This window comes from Solenopsis invicta, chromosome 1, assembly GCF_016802725.1.
Source record: "Solenopsis invicta isolate M01_SB chromosome 1, UNIL_Sinv_3.0, whole genome shotgun sequence".
Classification (NCBI taxonomy): domain Eukaryota; kingdom Metazoa; phylum Arthropoda; class Insecta; order Hymenoptera; family Formicidae; genus Solenopsis; species Solenopsis invicta.
Window position 1 is genome coordinate 6,761,511 of NC_052664.1, and position 24,941 is coordinate 6,786,451.

Genomic DNA, 24,941 nt, shown 5'->3' on the forward strand with positions numbered 1-24,941 from the left:
AACAGAGAGAAAGACCAAGTTTTTGAAATATTTTTTATGTATATTCATATAGCTTTTCAAAATTACCGCCAAAGGAAACAATTCTGAAATTTTGCGAAGAGGAAGATGACGACGACGACGACAACGACGACGTATCTGAATGACATAAATCGGGCTAAAAAATACATACATAATTTATATCTCAGAATCAAATGCTCGTACGGGCATCATTCTTGTGTCATTGTGCTCGGAAAAATCGACACTTACCGCCCCTACATTTATTTTTTAATAACATTAATTTGTTTAAAAAAGACAACCATTTATTTGTAAAAAACTGAGTTTCTTCCTGTAAATACACGGTAGCGTCTTTTATTTACTTGGTTAAAAAAAAGTAAAAAAAAATATACTTAACGCGAGACGCTACCGCGTCTCTTAATGTAAAAAAATTATTTTATTAATAAAAATATTAAAAAATTTGATTGCAGTTTAAAAAATATTAATATCTATACAAATAATATTCGAATATTATTTGATGTTCGTCAATATTTTAGAGGTTATATAGTGATGCTATAGCCGACTGTGAGGCGGTTTGATTCTTTCAGCTACAAAAGACGAGATAAACTATGCAAGAAATAGAGGGTATAATCCAAACGGTGTTAGTTTGGCTTATTCTTTTTTCTAAAAGTTGGCAGCCATGTAACTAAACAGAGAAGTATTCCGCACTCATCGTTTAACTAGCAAACATCGTAATAAATCGTGGACGCTGTGTTAAACCAGAAAAAGATGTCAAAAATGTATTCTTTAGAGATACAAGATGATAATAAAACTTACAATTTTTTGGCGCCAAAAGATATTAACGATTTAACTCATGATGGTAAATATTGTAATAAATTGTTATTTTATTACAATATTTTTTTTATTTTGATTTATATTTACATATTTTATTAGAAAAATATAAATATTTTTCTTGAGAGGTGTTGATTTTTATAGGTTAAATCATGAGTGCGGAACACTTCTTCGTTTAGTTACATGGCTGCCAACTTTTAGAAAAAAGAATAAGCCAAACCAACACCGTTCGGAATATACCCACAATTAAAAAGAGCAGGCCATTGACTGGGAGTCGAGTCGAGACTGTAAATTGAATACGTTTGTAAATTATACGCTCACGTTGAAACCCCTAGATTAGAGAAGAAATGACGGACCAATTAAAACACCCTAAAATCGTGTTGGCTAGACTTTTATTAAAGAAGGAATCGAGTGTAAAGAGCCGTTTTTTCTTGATTTAAAAAAAAATAATGGTAAAATTTATTGAGTATAGACAAAGTATACGATAATATTTACTATTTAAACTAATTAAAAAAATTTTGTTGATATTGAAAAATTTCAAAATGGCAGCACAGCAGCTGCTTGAAGTTGGCTCATTGAATTTGCGTCAGCTTACGCCGAGGTCACAAAATTAACGTGAAACAAAAATTTCAAAAAAATTTTGTTAGTTTATTTAAAAACGCACAGCATATACCTAAATAATTTAAAAAATTATAAAATTGCAAAACACGGCAACATAAACAAAAAAGGACTTTAAACAATTATTAATAATTATTGTTTTAAACAAAATATTAATGATCAAATAGGTATATGCTGAGACCAGATAGTTAAAGAATAAGCATATAAAATTTGAAAATGATCGGTCAAGTAGTTTTTGAGTTACATAGGCCGACGCGCAAAATTTAGCGTTTTGAGAAAAAAACGTTTAAAGTTGTATTCCTTTTTTTTGGTAACGGAGGGGAAATGTCTTACCGCATACCCCGGGACCCGGGGGAGGCCCGGTGGTTATGTGAGGCTCTCCCCCACCGACGACATGTCGACAGGGGCCTAGCCATTAGAACCCCTCCGGGTGTCCTGCACTGGTCCTTGACTGGGGGGCTCCGGGAACGCGTGCAGCATACTTCCGGAGCCCCCTGGATCCATCGGCCTTACGGTTGACTCATCCCGTCGGGGGAGTGCTCCTAAGGTGGAGCGCCCCCGACAAGGCTAAGAGACCGCGTCTGCCTCAGGTCGGGGGAGGAAAATACCATCCCCCCCGCCTTTTCCCCTAGTTGTGGGGTATAACCCAGGGATCTGGCCCCCGCTCTGGGCTCTTTGCGCCGGCTTATGCCGGTACACTTCCTTACTTCCGTCAGGGAGAAAGAGGGGGGGAGGGGGGGCTCAAAGCTCCCCTTTTCCTCCTCCTGGCGAGGTTAGCGGGAGGACGCCCAGCTAATGCATGGGACACCCTTCCCCCGTGTCAAGAGGGGGAGGACTGACCTTGCCGGTTTTGGTGTGGGCGGAGGCGCGTGTCCCTATGGGTCGATCTCCCGCGCCCAGTATCTCCGGGACTATGGCTGCTGCGGTTACCCCCCGCTCTGCCCTGCTTTGGGTTCCGTAAGCTGGACCTTCGGCAGAGACGGCGGGGAGCTCCGCCTTTTCTGCCTCCTCGTCTCTGTTGCTTCCCTCCTCTTTCAGTAGGTCGGGAGGGAGGGGGCAACAGCGACTCTTTGATAAAGCCGCCTTGGTGGCAGCGGTGTTTCATTGTTATTATTTCCGCAGCGACGGCGGCATTCTGGCCTGATGGCCCGGGGGGAAAGCACTCTCCTTCTTTCTTCTCTTCCTCTTTGGCTTCCCCCCCTTCCTCATTATCGTCAAGAGGGGAAGCGGCATTCCTCCCCCTCTTCTCTCTTTCCCATTCCGCCTCCTTTTTCTGCCGCATGACTTGCTCGCAGAAGAAGGAGACGGCTTTCCAAGCGCAAGACCATCTGTCGAACAACGGGCCGCAGGGAGAGGAAAATACCATTTTTTCCTCGCCAATTTCCTTTTCAGGACTCCGCGCTCGTCCCACGCTGGACAGACTTCCAGCGTGTGCTGCGCGGAGTCCCATAAAGTTGTATACCTACGCGCTCCGGCCGCTAAGATCGACTCATCTTTCTTTGAAATTAACACAAAACGAAGTCTCTTATAATTTTCTAATGTTTTTTTTTTCATATTTTTGAAATAATTTTCTAACAATTTAAACAAAAAACAGAAAAGGTGAAAAAAATTGATTTTACACTAAGTTTCCCCCTTAAAGAGTCTTCAGTTGCGTGTTTACTCGCCCGGCTTGCAATGTGGTGAGCGCGTGTACTGGCGTGCCGGTGCAGCGGTGCCGGCTTTTTAAATGCTATTGCGAAATCTCGGTGCTTTATAGGTTCGACGAGAGGTAATCGGGAGCTTGAGCGGCCAAATGCCTTGGCGGCGGCAAAATAGTTTCATCAATTGTGCCTTCGAGAATGTTTTAGCTGGGAGTTTTGATGGGTGCTTAAGAGCGGTTGGCGGCCAAGTACATTGGCAGCGGCAAAGTACTTTTACCGTTTGTCGCCTATTACTGTAAGATCGGAGATGTGTTCAGAAGTAAGAAGCAGGATCTGGATTTGGATGAAAATTGTCGCTCTTTATATACCAGGCAATTCATATGTTTGGCTTAATTCGGTTTTATTTGTTATTAACTCACTATTTTACAACGCGCTAGTGGTATAGGCAGGCAGGTGTGGGGAGTCTTCTTGGTCCCCAACCGGGGACCATTACGCGTGCTTACGGACTTATGGCGCGTACGGTTGTTATTAATGGCTGTCTTCGGCCGTTATCCTTTTTGTCTCGGTTACGAAGCGGTATAAAGTAGCACACTGCGCCTTCTATCGTTTAGTGCCTGGCAGTCTCTGGCTGATGTTTGCCGGGAACGATGTATTACATTTTGGGAAGTGCATCGTTACAAACTATTGGTGCAAAGAATGTATAGGGCATGAATTATGTATTATTTCAAAAGTATAACTTTTATTTGAAACATTTTTTTTGTTAAATTAATATTTACCAAAATAATGTTAAACAAAGCGACATTTTTTTAGGTTTTTTGACGTTTGACCTTGAAGATGATTTTATTAGTGATTTTCATTATCATATTCATAATCAACGCACCAAAATACAGTAATCAACCAATACCAATACCAATCAACAGCAAAATCGGAAGGTTTACCATTTCGAAACTTTATCCAAAAGTAAATCTTGTCTTTTTAACACTAGAACTACGGCCGCGGTCAAAATGACCGTTTCAGTTTTTCCTAATAACTTTATAATTAATCTGTTGCTTGTAGAGTCTTGTAATTTTGTGCTTATGCATGAATTTTGCTTTTATAAAAGTTGAAAAAAAATAATTAATTTATGTAACTAAATATTTTTTCTGCAGGGATATACCTATAACGACGGTTGCGGTCAAATTGACCGATACTAAAAATTGAGCGTTTGTCAGCCAATAGGAATTAAGTTGTTAGGGGGTATAGTTACTCCTCTTCTTTCACGATTTTCCCTCATTTGGCACATGTATGCACTAGGCAGTGCTCGCAATGAAATGCATATTTTGAGTCGATTTTTGAGGCAACGCCTACTATTTCCTCACTACTGCTCGAGACTCGACGGCCGACACGCTGATCGCCTTTGAGGCTATAGCGCAACACGTTTTGTAGTTACATAAACGATTAAATAAAGGCAATTTATTTACTTAAATGTCCGCTTAATATCTGGGTATGTACTTGGGTATGTACCCGATAATTATTGTTAAAATTATAATAATTTAAACGCTAATTTTTAATGAATAGTCAAATTGACTTCTGCCGTAGTTTTAGATAGAGAAATTTTACCGTAGTTCTAGTGTTAATTCTCTCTTGCTTTTCTCCTCACAAAAATCTCCTTATATGCTATTTATTCAGCAAACGGAAATAGATTAAAATGGATTCGTATGGTCATTACAAAATTCTTGCTTTTTTAAATTCATTTCAATCTAATTAAAGTTTAAAAATTCCTGAAATTTATTTTAATCAGTAAAATGGAATGGAAACTACGGAATTTTTATTTTTTCAATTAAAAATACTATGTAGGCAATGTAAGTCATTTTAATTTATGAAACAAGAATGAAATGAAGTGATTGTTATTTTTTCAATTTAAAAAAGTTTTCGCGGGTCACCATCCATTTCAAACTGACATAAAATTAAATTCTGTAATTGCTATTTTTGAATATAAAAGTATACAAATAAATGAAAATAGATTCCAAATTTTCAATTTAATTAAATCTATTATTATTTGTCGAGTAAATTTTATTTTATTTTCTAAGCACAAGAATAAGTAAGCACTAAATAAAACAACACAAAACAGCAAAATTGATGATAAGATCAATAAAAAAATAGAATTTTTTAATTTTTATAAGAATAAACGTCATGTTTTAAATGATAGTGGATTCTGACAGACGCGTAATTGAAAACACTTGACTGTCCTTGAGTTTATTGGTTTAATATAGGCTTTATAATGAATAAAAAGTATACACACGGGGACATAAATGCCTTCTCACACGATATTACATGTATACACGTGCATTTTAATATATGTTTATCCAGATTTTTATATTTCTACATTACTGGAATATTTTGACGAAATTAATATTGTATATCTGTAACAAACCGCCTTTCCGCTCCCCCTTCGGATCGTCCACCGTTCCAGGCTGTCCGGCCAAACAACCGCCGGACAGCGAGAAACCGGCGCACAGTGCCAATAAGACTTTGAAACCGTCGTAGCGCGCAAACACGCATCCGCGCCTCGAGGAGATCTCCGCGTGCACGCGCTCGACGTAACCGAAGTGGCGGTCGCTGGCCGATCTCGAGCGGCAGGGATTCCCCCTCCGTTACCGCACCGTTCCGTACCCCCGCACCGTTCCTGCCCTCGAGACTATATAAGCGCCGCCGCTTCTACAGTCGAGGCTTTTTTTCCGCTTTCCGTCCGCAAAAGAAGTGTTCCCGAGCGCTAGCCAGGAGTTAAGAGAGCTTAGCTTCCGCCAAGAGATCTTGGCGACCGTCCGCCTCCTAGACCGACCGACTCACGGGCTTAAGTTAATCTTGGGCTCCACCGGGAAATCCTGGTAGTCGGAACATCTCCGATTCGTTTTTCCTACTCTGCATTGACTCACGACTCGGGGTGTGGAGTTCCGCGCCTCCACCAAGTGATCTTGGCGTGAGTCGATCGCCATCGCCGCACCAACATCGCGGTATTAACCGCCGCGTGTCGCGACCGTTCCGAATCGCGTACTGCTGTACCGCGCACGCGACGTCTTCGGCCGTGGCCGCGGCCTTCGGCAAGGCCACGACACCGACGCGTAAACAGGGATTCCGAATTCCGAGAAACTCGGCTCGGAATCTCTTGCGTACACAAAGGCAACTTGTAAATACCGTCCGTTCGAGCGCGATAATTCCCGTCTTCGTCCGTCCGCGCGTGCTATCTTTGTTCCGTCCGTCCGCGCGGTATCCGTTCGTTAGTTCGTCCACGCATAGAAATAAGTCATCGTCACGTCCGTCCGAGCGTCACCGTCATTTGTCCGTCTGCGCGTCGCGTCCCGAACGCTACTTTCTTTGTATCATTTCAACGCAAAATAAATTATATTTTGTTTACCACCAACCTCGCGTCTAGTTCTCTTGGCAATCTCCTTCGCGTCCTCGTCCGTACAAAATCACGCCGCCCCGCGCGCGGAAAAGTCAGGTCGTTACATGTCTCTGAAATATTTACAATATTGCATTGCAATTTGCGATATTGCAATATTTCTGAAATTTTACTGAAAAATTCACTATTGTATGGGTTTATACCGGTATAGTATTTTAAAAAAGTTAGAGAACTATATCAATTAGAATTATTATTTTAGCTAATTTTTTCTTTCTCCTTTCACGGATATAGTTTGTTATAATAGATCTATATTACTAGTAGAACGCATTTTATATTGTGGTAACCCAAGGCCGTGGAGAGAAAATTAGGGCCCAGGGGAAGAAAATTACGGTCCCCCGTTTTGCGTAAGTGTTATTCTCAATTAGAAACGGCAGATTTGAGATTTTCAATCTTAGATTAAAAAAAAAGAGGAACGAAGGAAAGACAAAATTTTTTATTACAAAAAACGATAAACTTTTACAAAAGGGGAGCAGCCTCTGGCGACCTTGACCTTGACATATGTTATAGATGCAAGGATATTGAACATTTTTTCTTAATAAATTAATTGGCGCTCTCGTTCAGTTTTTGACATATACTGAGAGAAAGAAAAACAGTTTTTCTGAATTATTTCAGAAAATATCCATTTTATAAAAAAATGTGTTAAACAAAAAATGAAGCTCGTAATAATGTCTATAAGAAAGGTTATATACATATTTTACCTAATTTTAATGCTTTAGTAGTTATAATAGAAAAACTGCTTAAAAATAATTTTTTAAAATTTTTAATAGTTTTGCGTGAAAAGTAGATGCTTCAACACGGAGCCCCTCCCCCGCACCCCCTTCCCGTATTTTTCCTAACTTAATCTACCTCGTCTTAGTTGGTCCACTAATGATGAGGTGGGCCATCAGGCTCAAATAATGAGTTGTATACAGGCGATTCAAAATAACCTATTGGTCCCGAAGCTGGCATATTCGTAATTGAATTCTGAGACGATTTTTCCTTTTGCAAAAATTTGTCCGGAGCTTAGTTTTCAAGTGACAATAAGAATTAGTTAGCGTATTACGGGTCTGGTACAAGTGGTAGACAGGGGCGACGCGACTCACTGTTACACGCGGGTGTTTCCGTGGGGCACCTCCTGCGCTCAAATGACTGACAAAAGTACATAGACAGCACATTCCTATTTAAACTTTCTCTCTCTCTCTCTCTCTTTCTCTCTCTCCGTCACTTTAATTATGCTACATTTAACTTGTCAAATTTCGATCTGTCATCCGGCCGTCAAATATCGGGATGACCGTGAAATCTTCAAGTAAGTTTACATTATTTTAATAAATGTACGCCCGCGAATACTAAAATTTAATGCAAATTAGATTACTTAAATGTGCACTTGCAAGTTAAAAGTAGCACTTTTAAAACGCACAAAAAAGAAAGAAAAGAGAAAGAGAGAGAGAGAGAGATAAAGACGGTGGAGAAGGGGGCTTTAAACAAGTGTAAGCACGTTCACTCACGCATACGGCAATCAGCTTATTGTTTCCACGATGCGACAGTTCAATTTAAATTTGTCCTTTATCCAGATCTATCCCTCGAAGTTGTTTCATATTTTACCACATTTACACTATTTACTTTGCACTTGATCGATAAACGCGGAACTACGCGACGAACCGATCGATCAACTTTATTAATTACTACTTTAATCACTACAATTATACGATGCGTTAAAATTACTCGAAGAAACACGTGTTTACGTTACGATCACACAACACGTGTTCACTCGACGATATCAAGCAGTCGACTGGATATTATTGGTTATGTTGTTATAAGAGTGTCGAACGATTGGTTAAAGCCATAAGTCAAAACGCGGCAATTTAAAATGAAAATATTGGTTAATACAATTTACATCAATACAATTTATTAGAAAAATGTTGCAAATGCATATTTATCATTATTTGTTAAAAATTGTATGATAGTGACTTTATCAAGATAATTAAATATTATTCATTCTAAATATTCAAAAAATAATTTTATCAAAATCAATTTTTTCTAAATACTTTTTTTATTTCTTATTTTTGAATATTTGTGAAAACTGTGAAAATATCCTCAAAATATCCTCAAAATAAAATATTTGATTACCCTGAAAAGGGCAGATTATCCGTTGCTGTAAGGAGATTTCAAGAATTATATCCTTGAAGTTTTTTTTATAATAAATATTCTAAATAATTATCTTGATAAAGTCACTTACAATTTTTAACAAGTAATAATAAACATGCATTTGCCACATTTTTATAATAAATTCCCACATAGAACTAAAACCTCCAATGGACGTCTAATGGACGTCTGCCGTGGAAGTTCGGACCTTCCAGTGGACGTCCCATGGACATCCAATGGACGGCCACCAGGCATCCACAGTTCCGCATTGCGCACGTCCATTGGACGTCCATTAGACGTTAAAACCGGATGTCCATTAGACGTTACGTGGATTATTAATAAAGGGTTCATAGAGCCTTAGTGGATGACAAACCGACGTCACGTGGATTATTAGTAGAGGCTTTATGGAGTTTCAGCAGACGTTATTTAGATTATTAATGGACGTGTACCGTGGAGGTTCGGACCTTCAGTGGACGTCTCATGAACGGTAAAAAAAATTTTTTTTTAACAGATTTTATTATTTTTATAGCTTAATCTGTATTCACTGTTTCACATATAACATTTTAATTCACTAATTACAATTACGTATTATTTTATAAATTTTCGAAACGCATCGGCGCCGGCGGGATTCGAACCTAAGATCTTCGGAACGATAACCTAGTATCTTAACACTGAGCTAAACGTACACTTGTGAGATTGTTTATAAAAAGTTATATTTGAAGTAAAGCTGATTTGAACAAGAAGAAACTGGCGTCTTGGTATCGCGCGAACACTCTTATTAACTTTTTGTTTATTTAGCCTTAGATATTTTTAATATAAATTATATAAATAATTAAAACCTGTTTCTGCCCATGGCCAAATCAGTCAAAAAACAACAATTAGAAATAGTATCGAAACATGAAAAAACATTAATGACGTAAAAAGCCCGTTGCCAAAGTTAATTTTGCAATTAATTGTTATAAACAAATTGTCAAAACTGACTGTAAAGGAGAACTGATTGCGCAATCGATTCACCGAGAAAAATTACTAAAAAAACGTATGACGCTTTTTTAATTGTTATAGTTATTATAATTGTTATAAACAAATTAGTTGCATAATTGTTTTGATAAAGAGATAATGACCAAATTCCGTAAAGAGAGCGCATGATGTACGTAATATAACATTTTATCCTTGTTTAACTTCTGGTGATCAACAAGGATAACGTCATGCGCATTATACGCTTTACGGAATCTATCTGACTTCTATGATAAGAGTAAAATCTGATGAAGCTATAGAAATTTTATGGACTTCTAATGGACGTCCATCTGACTTCCATGATGGAAGTAAAATCCTATTAAGCTATAGAGGTTTAATGGACTTCTAATGGACGTCCATCTGACTTCTATGATGGAAATAAAATCCCATGGAGCTATGGAGGTTGGATGGATGTCTAATGGAGATCTATCTGACTTCCATGATGGAAGTAAAATCCCATGGAGCTATGGAGCTTTCATGGACTTCTAATGGACGTCCATCTAACTTCCATGATGGAAGTAAAATCCCATAGAGCTATGGAGGTTTCATGGACTTCTAATGGATGTCCATCTGACTGCTATGATGAAAATAAAATCCCATGGAGCTATGGAGGTTGGATGGATGTCTAATGGAGATCTATTTGACTTCCATGATGGAAGTAAAATTCCATGGAGCTATGGAGGTTTCATGGATTTCTAACGGACGTCCATCTAACTTCCATGATGGAAGTAAAAACCCATGGAGCTATGGAGGTTTCATGGACTTCTAATGGACGTCCATCTGACTTCCATCATGGAGATAGACGTCCCATGGAGCTATGGAAGGGCGACGGACATCCACTGGAGGTCAATTTCTATGTGGGTTGTATCGATGTAAATCGTATTAATCAATATTTTCATCATTTTATCATTTTGAATTACCGCGTTTTGACTTATGGCTTTAACCAATCGTTCGACACTCTTATAACGGCATAACCAATAACATTCAGTCGACTGCTTTATATCGTCGAGTGAACACGTGTTGTGTGATCGTAACGTATATACGTGTTTCTTCGAATAATTTTAACGCATTGAATGATTGTAGTGATTACAGTAGTGATTAATAGTAATTAATAAAGTCGATTGATCGATTCGTCGCGTAGTTCCGCGTTTATCAATCAAATGAAGAGTAAATGTGGTGAAATATGAAACAACTTCGAGGGATAGATCTAAATAAAGGACAAATTTAAATTAAACTGTCGCATCGTGGAAACAATAAGCTGATCGCCATGTGCGTAAGTAAACGTGCTTAAACTTGTTCAAAGGCCCCCCCCGTCTCTCTTTCTCTTTTCTATCCCTTTTGTGCGTTTTAAAAGTTCTACTTTTAACTTGCAATTAAGTAATCTAATTTGCATTAAATTTTATTATTTGCGGGCGTACATTTATTATAATAATGTAAACTTACTTGAAGATTTCACGATCATCCCGATATTTGACGGCCTGATGACAGATCGAAATTTGACAAGTTAAATGTAGCATAATTAAAGTGACGGAGAGAGAGAAAGAGAGAGAGAGAGAGAGAGAGAGAGAGAAAGTTTAAATAGGAATGTGCTGTCCATGTACTTTTGTCAGTCATTTGAGCGCAGGAGGTGCCCCACGGAAACACCCGCGTGTAACAGTGAGTCGCGCCGCCCCTGTCTATCACTTGTACCTGACTCGTAATACGCTAACTAATTCTTATTGTAACTTGAAAACTAAGCTCCGGACAAATTTTTGCAAAAGGAAAAATTGTCTCAGATTTCGATTACGAATATGCCAGCTTCGGGACCAAGGTTATTTTGAATCACCCTGTATATCCACATATATACAATTCATAATTTGAGCCTAATGGCCCAATCCCTCCCGCACTCACCCTGTCATTAGTGGACCAATTGAGACGGAGTAAATTTGCTTAGAAAAAATACGGGGAAGAGATTCGGGGCTCCGCCCCTCCCCCGCCCAAGCATCTACTTTTTACGCAAAACTGTTGAAACTCAAAAAAAAACTTTAAAACAGTTTTCCTACGATAACAACTAAAGTATTGAAGTTAGGTAAAATATGTATAAGACCTTTTCTATAGAGCTTATTACGAGCTTCATTTTTTGTTTGACACATTTTTTTGTAAAATAAATATTTTCTAAAATAATTAAGAAAAACTGTTTGTTTTTTTCACCAAGTATATCTCGAAAACTGTACGAGAGTACCAATTAATTTATGAGGAAACGTTGTTCAGTATCCTCTCCTTGGTAACATATGATAAGGTCAAGGTCGTCAGAGGTTGCTCTCCTTTTGTAAAAGTTTACCCAAAAAAGTAATAATACATATAATATGAAATGTATGTTAAATGCTTAACATAAACACGTTTTTCGTGCTTTGGCCAAGGCCAAAGTGTTAATTAATACCTCAAAATCAAATTGCCTTGCTAATGTTGATTCCAGACAAAGAGTGCCTAATCCTGTTACACACGTTTGTGTAGAATAGGAGCGATAAAAGTTTTAAATCCTCAACAGCACGCCAAAAAACGCTCACCACTAGCAGCAGTAACTGACAAAGTACAAAATATTCGTAAAGCTACACAAATATTTGAAAACGATGTATCTAGCTTATTAGAAGTAAAATTGTTTAAGAAATCGAACAGAGAAAGACCATTTTCAAAATTTGCTTTATACATATGTTTAAAATGAATTATTTCATCTATTAATTCTTTTGACACATCAACAGCCTATTTCTGTTTCAACGTTGACGAAGTATTCTTTAACCCATTTGCGACTTGTTTACATTCGTATAAAATAGCATTCCATTAATTTCGTATTAGCTGCAAATCCGAAAGTAAACTCTTAAGATTTTCAACTTCAATGTCAAATGTAGCATTCCCAGATAACCAAGCTAGATTTAGTACATCAGGCAAATTAATGCATTGCATGTATTGTTGTGAATTTGCAGGCAGTTTGCTGGCTACAGAATTTAACGTAAAACAGAGTCAGCAACAGGAAAGCAAAAACACAACATCAGTTAATGAATGTTAAGAGCAAACGTTTATTAATAATAATATATCATGTTGACAGCAAACTGTCAGCTCGTCATAAGCTTGCATTCGTATATGTCATAATGACAGCAATATGTCAACAAAATGATGGCACGTATGATATCAAAAGTTTAATACAAAAAGTAGAATATTTGGTGAATATTGTTAAAAATTTTAAATTGCAGCTTATTATCGACAATTTGGTGACATGACAATATTCGATCCCGCCATGTGTAAGACCCCACGCAAACAAGTGAGTGCTGGCGCCACCGCTAGGCGGCCACGCCGCGGGGGATTTCTCGTGAGTCAAGTGCGGCCACAGGCGTTATATCTAGGCGCCACAGCAGCCGACTCCCCAATTCGTACCAAGGTTCATACTTCAGTGAGCCTTTAGGAACTACATGTTGTAACATCGAGACGAACACTCGTTCTCATTCTTTTAAAACGTGATGTGTGTATGGGACGCTGTTCCACGTAAAATTTTATATTTTTGGTGCAGAAATACCGATCGATTCAGATTATTTTTTTTTAAATCAGTTTTAATCGTACATTGTTGACAGGGAAACATCTTGAGACTATATTAATATTCTGGTGAAAGAATTTTGCAAATATTGCAGCAGATATATACAAATTTCTTGCAAGAATTTGATTGCAAAATCTTTCAAAAGAATTGAGTATAATGAGGAAACAGATCATAACGTCCTGTTGGCAGAATCTTTCAAGAATCTGTTGCAAAATTTACTGCAGTTTTGCAGAAAATTACTACTAGGGTAGTAATCAAATTGCCGACAACAAAGCTTCACGTGTAGATATCATGTATGATGATGACTTGCTGACATTTTGATATCAAACACATCAGTTGAATGTAGTGCATGCATGATAACAATTTGCTGGCAATTTACTGAATTTAAATGAAGACTTTAATAACGTCAGAACAATAGACAATTTGTGGAAACACCTTGGTTCTAGTTTGATGAAATTGAATGCGGAATAAGTGACAGCAAAATGTCATCTGATTACGGTCATTTAGCTATCAGGTTCGTGTTTCGACGCGCTTTTATTTTTACGTGTATTGTGTTTTATTTCGTGTTACTGTGTTCATTTTTCCATAATGTTTATCTGCGGCAGTTCTCTTGTTATACAGATAGACATATAATTTGCCTTATTATTTTTTATTATTCATATTGTTACGTTCACGTTACAGTCGTGAACCACGTACTCTCGCGGAACCACGTTCTCACTCACGCACAAAATAACGAGATAAATTTTGTAAAAATGTACGCTTTTAATCTTCGTAAGTCTTACAAATCAAATCCAGAAAAAACAACAACACGAACTCTGTCACTCATTGACAGAAGATGTTTTCAACTTAATTCACGCCTATACCGGACGTAACACTACCCCCTTTCTTTAGGTTGTTGTTCCGACAACCAACTAAAGGCTTCAAAAATCTTCACGACTTCTTGCTCTTCCCCTAGCTGCTGCAAAGGGATACGGAGCTACGTGACTACATCCACAAGACGACATCTTCCTGCTTAAGCTGTGGCTCATTCTTCACCTTGAGTCTTGAGCACTTCTTCCTTCATTCTTCGGACAAGGGGGGAGAAATTAACTCTCGAGGATCCAACGCCTTTAAGGCTCCCTATGTCCCCGCCTCGGCATTTGCCTTCAGGCCCTCGGGAAAACCTCGATTCAAAAACCGGGGCAAGGCAGTCTTCTTAACACAAAGTATTTCGACAATCCTTTACAAGAAGAACATCGCTTCGCACGAATCTCAAAACTAAAATTAAAACAAAATCCAACGAGTATCTCACTTAAAATAAAATTAACCTGCAAGAGAAAAACTTTTTTTAGTCACGATTTTACAATAAAATTCTCGCGTAAAAAAAGAATCGAAACTCATTCTCAGTTTCCGAAAAAAGAACGATTCTCCGAACCCATCCTCCAAGGCGTGGACTTCCAGTGAAGCAGAACGATTTCCTGCTCTACTCCAGGCTCCTGCCACGGGTTACCGAGCGTCGCCCGTGTAATTCCCAATCTAATGCCCTACAGGAAGAAAAAGGAACGAGACAACGCCTCTTTATCTCTGAGACAAAATTTCAACTTCAAAAAAAGAAAAAAAAGAAATCCTAAATCTAAAACAGTAACACACACACACACACACACACACACACTCTCTCTCTCTCTCTCTCTCTCTCTCTCTCTCTCTCTCTCTCACCCCCCGATTTTGGAAGAAAAACAATCTTCAGAATCCCTCTCTCCCAAGGCGAGGATTTCTAGAGAAACACTTCCTGCTACGCGTCGAAATGGCTCCACTTTGCAAGACTTCAAACTGAAATAAAATAAGATCCAACGAGTACTCAATTCACAAAACATTAGTCTGCCTCCCTCTCTCTCTCTCTCTCTCTTTCACACCCCCCGATTTGGAAGAAAAACAATCTTTAGAATTAATTTAGCAAAAAGTGAGCTCAAAAGCCACGCAGGATGTCGGGTGCAAATAAATAATAAAATTCTTGAATGTCAAACGTTTCGACCTTTAATGACGGTCTTCCTCAGTGATAATACAATTCTATAAAACAGCAATCGTACTAATTAAGATATGCATTTATCACAATAAACAAATAAAGAACAGAAATAAGAAATAAAAACAAGTTACCGAATGAATAGAGATTGTGCAAAACCGCGGTGTACATCTTATTACAGCGACTTAGAATAACAATATTATGAAAGACCTCACAGAGCGTGTGCCGAGACAAGAGTTTTGTGAAACCACATAGTTGGTTGTTAGCAAATAAATAAATAAATAAGAGAAAGATATTAAAATGATGACTTTAAAACTTGTGGCAAACAGCCTTAAAAATTAATTAATTGAAAAAGATAAATAAAAGAAAAATCAATAAAAAATTAAATAAATAAATAAAAAAGAATAAAAATGGAAGCTGTACAAGTCATCAGATAAAATTGTAAAAAAAAAAACACTTATATAAATTAATGTAAATTCAACAAAAAGGAGGGAAAAAAGGAAATAAGCCGAAGCGAAAATTATATACAAAATGCCTCTAAGGACCAAAACTCGTGTCACCGCCTTGAGATGGGATGTTACATCTCGGTGAGAATAGATACAAATGCTAAGGACCGAAGCGAGATAGCCTCGGTGGCCCAAACGGAAGGAATAGAAGAAGGAGGGATGATGAACCTAAGAAGGGGGAATACGCTCGAGGATAGGAAGATACGCATCCGAGAGAAGTTCCGTGTCGCTTTGTTTATTGAGTCCGTGCATTTGATTTTTGATGTGTAGCATCTCAGATATGGATCTTTTGACATACGATGGTTCCTTGTCTAAAATTTCCACGTTCTCCCAATCGAATTTGTGATTTTCTCCGATGCGGTGTAGCGAAATAACTGAAGGAGAACTGGCCTTTCTAATGTCTGCTTTATGTTCGCTAACTCTTGTTTTTAATTGGCGTTTCGTCTGTCCCATATAAGAAGAATCGTAGTCTTTACAGTTAATTTTATAAACTACGTCATCACAAGAAAGATGCTCTGTATGGTCTTTGCTAGTAGTTATAAATTTGTTCAGTTTGGAAGGGATTGTGAACGCAACATTGCAGTCAAACTTACATGAGAAAGACGAAAATTTTTCTGATACGGACTCAATGTAAGGGATCGTAAAAAATCTTCTCACACGTTTATCATCCACGCAGGTGTCATCTTTATAAAGAAGGTGTTTGAGTCTGTAATTTATCATAGCGAAGATAACATTTAAAGGATAGTTATTTTCCAATAAAATGTTAACTAAAATTATGAAGTTCTTCCGGTGGAATCGAGGATGTGATAATAACAGTACTTTGTCAACCATACCAAAAATAATACCCTTTTTATGACACAGGGGATGGTGTGAGAAAAAATTTAAGTATCTTCCTGAGAAAGCTGGTTTACAGTATTAATCGAAAATAATTCTATTATTCACATTTATAAGCATAACATCAAGAAAACTGATTTTTCCTTTGAACTCTCTCTCCATGGTGAATTGTAAACGGTCATGCATGGAATTAAACGTGTCAAGGATGCCCGATAGCGAGTTAGCCGGGGCTGCTAATATAATGTCATCTACATATCTGCAGTAAAAAGGTAGATGAAAAGAAAGAAGTTTTAACGCCTTGCACTCCAGATCCTGCATGACCAAATCTGCCAAGATAGGAGACAACGGTGATCCCATCGGCAGACCAAAGATTTGTTTATAACAATCTTTAGAATCCCTCTCCCCCAAGGCGAGGATTTCTAGAGAAACATGACGACTTCTTGCTCTACCCTGAGCTCCTGCCACAGGTTACCAAGCGTCGCTTGCGTTAACCTCACACCAACATCTTTTTGGAAGAAAAAGAAATCCTAGATTTTTTTTTGTTTCATTCCAGCTTTTGCCACGGGTAACCGAGCGTCGTCCTCCACGAATTAAACCAAAATGACGACTTCCTGCTTTACCCTGGGCTCTTGCCACAGGTTACCGAGCGTCGTCTTGAACAATCTTAAACAAACGACGACCTCCTGCTCTCACCCGGACCTCTGTTTTGGGAAACATTTGCTGCAAGTTTATTCCCTTGAACTAAACCAAGAAATTTTAAAATAATAAAAACTAGTTCTAAGCTTTTGAAGCAAGAACGGTCCCTTGAATCCATCTCCCAAGGTGAGGATTTCCAGGGAAGCACGACGGTCTCCTGCTCTACCCCGAGCCACTATCACGAGTTATCGAGCGCCGCCTGAGTTATTCCCAAACCAACGCCTTTTTGGGAGAAAAAGAAATGTTAGACCATCTTCCTCTTTTCCGAGACAAAATCTCAATCCCGCAAAGAAGAAATTCTAAGCTAAAGCTATCTCTCTCTCTCCCTCTCTCTCTTGCCCTCTCCCTCAAAGAAGAAATTCTAAGCTAAAGCTATCTCTCTCTCCCCCCCCCCTCTCTCTCAATCCTCTCTCTCTCTCTCTCTCTCTCTCTCTCTCTCTCTCTCTTTCTCCCTCTCTCTCTATGCACTCAAGAAAGTTTTAAGAGGAAACGATACGCCATGCGTCAATTAAAACAATAAAAATTCATGGACGTAGATACAAGCGTAAAATGCGTTTGACAAGAATATTTTCTTCCCCAAAGGCATGCCAAACCAACGCAAACGCAACGCGTTCCCCCGTTTATTCAATGCAAAACTTCTCGTGCACGAGCAACGCGAATACAGCACGCCTCAACCATCCAACGGAAGACTCCTTGCGCGCAAGCAATGTGGACGCAACGCATCTCTAATATTCAAAGCAGAACCTTCCGCACAAAAATAAACATTTTTGAAAGGACTTAGCTTTGGTAATTGTTCGAAGCGTAGTAACGCGTCATCTCTTTGCTGCAAACGAGTAAGAAGCTCTGCCTCTCGTTTCTGCTGTAATCTTCTGTCCTCCCGAAATGTAAGAAGCTTCTCGCGAAGAATTCGTAACGTTTCACTTTCGTTGAGTTGTGTCGGCATTGCAGGACGAGGCCTCTTTCTGAGCTGAATTCCTTCTGTGCACGATAAGGTTGCCGAAGTCATCATTTAACAATCCGTCCGTCAACGATCCCGGACGAGCCCCCAAAATGTTACGTTCACGTTACAGTCATGAACCACATACTCTCGCCACGTTCTCACTCGCGCACAAAATAACGAGATAAACTTTGTAAAAATGTACGCTTTTAAACTTCGTAAGTTTTACAAATCAAATCCAGAAAAAACAACAACAACACGAACTCTGTCACTCATTGACAGAAGATGTTTTCAACTTAATTCACGCCTATACCGGGCATAACAATATCTTTTAATTTTCATTCTTTTTTCATAAAGCAACTATTACTATAATTATTATTGTTGATTTTGAGATCAATAAATTATGCGTCATAGTATAAACTTGTAATATAATGGAATAGTGCTATTTTTATACATACATGGAAGAACTTCAACAGTAATCTTATAAGATTGGCAAAGTTATTTTTTTTTATATATGTATATCTAATTAAATAAATTTATTTATTTTTATTTTATGTCAAATTAGATAAAATTTTTACAAAATAAATAAGAAGAGCATTTAGAAAATTGGGGTCCCCAAAAAATTCCGGGCCCGGGGGGAATCATCCCGACATACCCCCCTCTCGTTGGGCCTGCGGTAACTGCAAACTTAATATGAAGCCATATATCTATTTTGTAGGTGCGACTACGTGTGGCTTTCGGAACCACCCTATGAAGAAGTTTCCGGCTCACCCTTTTGTGGAGTATACGCACCGATCTCATATAGATCGAGCACGAGAGCACTGTCTATAACTCTATTCTATAGCCAATTCTACAAGCACGCATTTACCATCGAATACATGGCAGAATGTTAGTAAGGATACATAATCACATTAATATAACAATATTTTCATGACGTACTGATTTTTCCAAAAAATTTCAAAAAAGTTTCGACATTTCACAGTTCATGTGTAATACTTCTGGAAGAATTCTGCAAAATGTATGAAATTTTGCAATGGAAATATTTCTAAAATTTTGTGATATAAAATATTGTAATAATAAGTTTCTGAAATCTATTACATGCAGTAAATTTTCAAATTAGGCAAATTTTTTTATTTAAGTATGTTAACTGATTCAAAAAATTTGCTTTGTTGTTTTCGTTGACTGGATGAGCAAAAATTTTCTAATAAGGGCATCACGCAAAGTGTTAAATTCTGATTTTAATAAAACTTTGTATACATATAGATGTGATAAATAGATAAATTTAGAAAATATCGATTACTATTCAAAAATAGTTTTAAATAATAAAATCATCCTTCATGTGTAAAGCGGTTTTCAAGTTTTTGTTTTGTATGCTTAGAAACTATTCAAGATATCAAAAACTGTTTTATATAAAAGTTTGGTAATTCAATTGCTTCTATTCATTCACATTAATATATAAGAAAGTTGTATTATGGCCATTATAGGTATATTATGGCCATCCTCTTTATTTCCGTTATTAGATGACGGATTGCTAATAATTACTTATAAAATTATTTGTTTAGTAGTTTGCGTTATGTAGTGGCGCTAATATGCAAATACACAATAGTTGACATTTGTTATAAACATTCCTACGCGCCGCTTGAGCATTTCGAAACTTCTCAAGATACATTTTTCTTACGGAAAAGGCTGACTGCCGAGGTATTACAACCTCGTGACCGATTGGTCACAACAAAGAAATATAGGAAACCACTGGGAATATTATTGGGAATCGTATAGACGTATTATTGACAATTACACAAAATTATTACTGTGGTATGTAATTTTTTCGCACTATTGCTGAAATGTATTACTGTCTAAATATTACTGACAGTAATACGTATATGCGCAGTAGTATGTAACAAACCGTCTTCCGAGCACCCCCGGGACCATCCGTCATCCCGCACTATCCAGCCGATTACTCGCCAGACAGAAGAGACAACGCGCAAAGCGCTTGATAATTTTTTTAAGTTCCCGCACACATTCCGTGCAACGGCTGTCTCGGCACGCACACTTAGTTGTCGCCGATCGCGCGTAGCCGAAACGCGCTCCGTCTCAAACATGGTGGAAGGTAGAAGTAGAGATGGTGTGTGCAAAATTCGAAAATCACGCCCTTTTTTTGCGTTGTGGTCTCCTCAGGAAGACCACTCAGTCACTAACCCTGTCAATTACGGAAAACTAAATGTTTGGTAATATCAGGTTACTACAATTGTTTTGATTGCATCTTTGTTACACCCTACTATATGTGCGTTGTGTCCTTTTCTCTGATACATATCAATATGTTTTTAACGGGTACCTAATGTATTCCTGTGATGAATTAATTCATATCAGTAAAATTTTTGGAAAAAATTTCATGGTGTGTAACTACTTCTCTCAAAAGAATTATGTATTACAAAAGGTGATTAGATTTGTTAAAGAAAATACCGAATACTATCAATGCATTCCCGATGAAGTATTACAATATTTGGTACGAACTCGTACTATATACAAGTTAGAAGAATAAATAAAAATTAATATGTTCAAAATGATAAATGGAAAAAAGAAAAAAATGAAAAAAGTTATTTCCAGCTCTGTAAAAAAGTAACATAAATTATAAATAAATTATATTCTGTATTTCTTTTAACAGGTTTAGTTACCTTTTGTATGACATTATGGACACGCATTGATTTATGTAAGACATTTATAATTTATTTTGACTGTTGCATGAAAATATATTAGAGCTTCTTTTATATAAATAAAAGTTGTTTATTTATTATTCTTTATTATATTAGTTTCTTTCTTTTATCTTACACATCGCAGTTGTTAAGTAAAATTGACCAGAAATAATCAATCACGGATCACGGTTGATATTAAATCGGTGACAAAGAGAAGATTGTGAAAGCTCTTATAAATCATAATAACATTACAATACTCCTTGATTACGATAAAAAAGTTTATTTAAAAGCCTGTGTCTGCGATGTTAGAAATCGGTCAGAGTTTTCAGATCGAAAAGTATATAGTTAATTAATATTTAACTTTCACAGAAAAGCGGCAAGCTGATTGATTACACAATTCTCGGCCCAAGAAGTCGTGGATATAGGTCTTAACATTTTTTTTTCAAAATTATCGATATTTTCACTACATTTTTTATGTCAAATTCAATATACATTTTATTATAATTATACGATAAGTGCAATCGTACAAAACATTCACGTATACGACAAAAAAAAGATCGATAGAATACAAAATGACGTGCGCGCAACGAAGACAATCACATTCAGTTGTAACAACTTTACGGAGTTAAACAAGGTTGGTACACTGGGTGAACGGTTAAAAAATAAGCGAGAAAGTAAAGAATTAGAGAGAAATGCATGCAAACTGTACACATCATGCCTACTCCCACCACGGTCTCGAATACCCGATCTCGAGTGGCGGGAATGTTGGCTCCGGCGAACTGCTGACCGCTCCCCGCACATCCCCGACCGTCGAACTTCGAATATATAAGCCGAGATTTTCTCGGTAGCGAGGTTTTTTTTCTGATCTGCTGAAGATCCGAGAAGAAGGCTACTTAGATCAGAAACAAAATCAAGAAATCTTGGTTTCCGCAAAGTGATCTTTGCAGCCGACAGTTTCGCTTCGAAAACTCCTGCCTACGCACCGGGCTCAAGAGATCTTGGGCTCGACCAAGCACACTTACAAGGGAAGGATCAGGTGAGTCACCCTGGGATTTTGATCCCAATTTTTTTAGTTATTCCGGAAACGAAAAAAAATTTACGTCTCTCGGCGTTTGATCGAATAGACCTTAGTTTCAAAATAATAAATTTGTGAAAATTGGCTATACCGCGGCGCGCGATATGAGCCTTCCCGGTAACTGTTCTCCTAACCAGTGCAGTCGGCTCCGTGCGTTAGGTGCTTGCTTCACAATCGTAAGATCCAGGTTTGCTCCCGGATGTGTGCAATATTTTTTTTTTTTTTTTTTAATAAGTGTATTTATTTATCTTGGTGACATTGATATAGTATGCAAATTTCTAAAATAGAAAATTTAATTTAATATCACTTTTTAAATATTAATTTAAATTTAATTTGAAGGAAATTTGAATTCAAGTAATAATATTTGAAATAATAAATAAGTAATAATAATAATATATATAAGTTATTTGAAATGGATAATATATAAAAGAAACGTATCTAAATTTTCAAATTGTTTAAATTTAACACTGGTATTCTTTTTCCACGAATAATTATTTTAAAAACTAGAATTTTAAAATACTGTTAATATTATTTCCAATTAAATTTTAAATTAAACAAGATCTTCCAAGTTTCCTTTCTGCTTCCGGCAACAATCTACGACAGGGGGTGCGGGGTTTTCGCGTTTCCACTAAGAGTTCTTGGCGTGGAGCGTTGTCACCCGTTGAAATACAGCGGTATTAAAACCGCTTTGCGTCGCGCATCGTGTCGGTCCGCAATAACCAAGCTTGGTTCCGCGACATCGCTCCGCCGCGGCGCGCGCTCGCGCAGCTATCCGGTCTACAAGCTCACAACGCATGTTCCAAGGAGCACAAGATAAAAAAATTTTTATAACTCCATAAAATGTTTGTACATGATACATACTAGAAAATTTTACGACTGAAAAGTTAATATCGATTATATAACTATTTGTAGTTTTTAAAACATCTGTATGACTACGTAAAAATTAGTCTATGTATATGTATTTATTTGAAGTTTTTATAAAGTTTGTACAACTCTGTACAAATTAATTGTTATGTAATATTTATTTTAAAAGTTTGCAACGTCTATACTTCATTGTATGTTAGCTGTCTTGTAGCATTTATTACAAGTTTTTGAAACGTTTTTATGATTTTTTATAAATTAGTCATTTTGCAATATTTATGGCATTGTTTTAAAACGTTTATACAACTCCATATATACTTTAACTTGATTTTTGAGTCAAAATTTTAGGTTTTTAAACGTGTATACAACTGCAAATATTGTTGAGTAGAAATAACATGTGTACGATGTTTGTAAAACTTTTATATAACTTTAAAAGTGAGGTTATTTTGATGTTTATTACTAATCAGTATATTTAAAAAGTATGTTTTAATAAAAATTTCTTTTTTTTAAATAAGCAGAATTTAACTAAATCATTTCGTAAATCTAAAAAAGTTATTTTTTTTTACAGAGAAAGAATTACTTTTCATTTACAACTATTCAGGTTCATGACCAGACCAGCATAAAGATAACAAATAAAATAACAATTGGAAATAAGACCGAAACGTGAAAAAACATTATTGATATAAAAAGCACGTTGCAAAAAATCAATTTTGCAACTAATTTGTTTATAACAATTATAACAACTATAACAAGACACATATAATCTAAATAAGAAGGCCTCTTTGGTCGGTTAGCTGGGTTTTAGTGCTTTTATGTATTCGTATGATTTTATATACTTTTTCAGACTCAACTAAACTGCGCGCCGTTATTTTCGCTCATGTAACACAGTTATAATCAAATAAGAGTTAGTAATATCACTTTTATTAAATTAAAATTAGTTTAATAATACTTAATGTTCACTAGCACCTATATTAACCTTTTTCCCCCTGAAAAAACTGTAAAGAATTTATTGGGAAAAGTATTACTTTAGCCAGGGTTCGAACCACAGTATAAGAAAAAACAGTAGGTCGACTCTGTCATAAAGCACGGCGAAAGTTGTCCTTCACGCATGACCAAATCGCACAACCAGCAATATGACAGTTAAGTTCTGATTGGACAATTCCAGCATATGGCGTCATTACCCAACTCAAGTTAAGTTAAACCACTGCGCTCGTAAACGCTATTGGATCTACGCACAACCAGCAACATGACGATTTTGTAGTCATCATATCAAAGGTGCCGACACCGAGTCGACCTACTGTTCTTTCTTATACTGTGGTTCGAACCTGGGACCTCCCAAATCTCCGGTACGGGTGTCTTAGCCAACTCGACTGAGGCTGTAATGATATAACAAAAAAGCATCATATCTGTTTCTTTAGTAAATTTTCCCGTAAAATCGATTGGTGCAATCAGTTTTCCTCTACAATCAATTTTTAATAATTTGTTTGTAACAATGCATTTCCGCACCGTTTCCCCCTGGGGCCACAAACCGCCCCCCTGTCCAGCCGAACACCCGCCGGACAGGCAAACAGGCGCTATGCGCCGATAAACGCCTCATACACGCGCGCGCGAACGGTCTAGCGAAAGCGCCGTTACTCGTGCGAACTCCGCGCGCACGCGCATTAAGCCGCATGCTCCTGGCGTTGGAGCAACAGAGAAGCGTACGCACAAGCGAGAGCGCAATACCCGACCGATCTCGGAGCAACGGGGATGCGATATTCCAAGACGAATCAAATTCCCCTCGAACATCCCCGACTCTCCGAGATCGGGGTATAAAAGGCGGACGATCTCGTAGAGAGATCGACTCTTTTCCCGGTCCAGCCTCCGAGCCAGACCCAGGAAATCCGTGTGGTAGAGCAAACTCTGTCACCGCTGAGAGATCTCGGCGATTTCCAATCCCGCTTTCCTGGTACCCAGGAAAACCGAGCGGTAGAGCGAGCTCTGCCACCGTTGAGAGATCTCGACGATTCCGCCAACATCTGTCTCCACCCGAGAGTCCGCGGTAACAACTGCCACCCAGGGGGTAGAGTGATCTTTGCCTCTATCGAGAGATCTCGAGGCAGCCGGCACCGGCGCACA

At 37.7% G+C, this 24,941-nt stretch overlaps 1 protein-coding gene across 4 annotated transcripts in view; it reads left to right on the forward strand.

Annotated features, from left to right (window-relative positions):
• Positions 1-24,941, forward strand: part of LOC105202597 — a 190,588-nt gene that overhangs the window by 81,506 nt on the left and 84,141 nt on the right. For all 4 annotated transcript variants that reach the window (XM_039447546.1, XM_039447542.1, XM_039447551.1 and 1 more), the window contains one exon: positions 18,916-19,085. In XM_039447546.1, the coding sequence (XP_039303480.1) occupies positions 18,916-19,085 (170 nt within the window). The remainder of the gene's footprint in view (positions 1-18,915; positions 19,086-24,941) is intronic.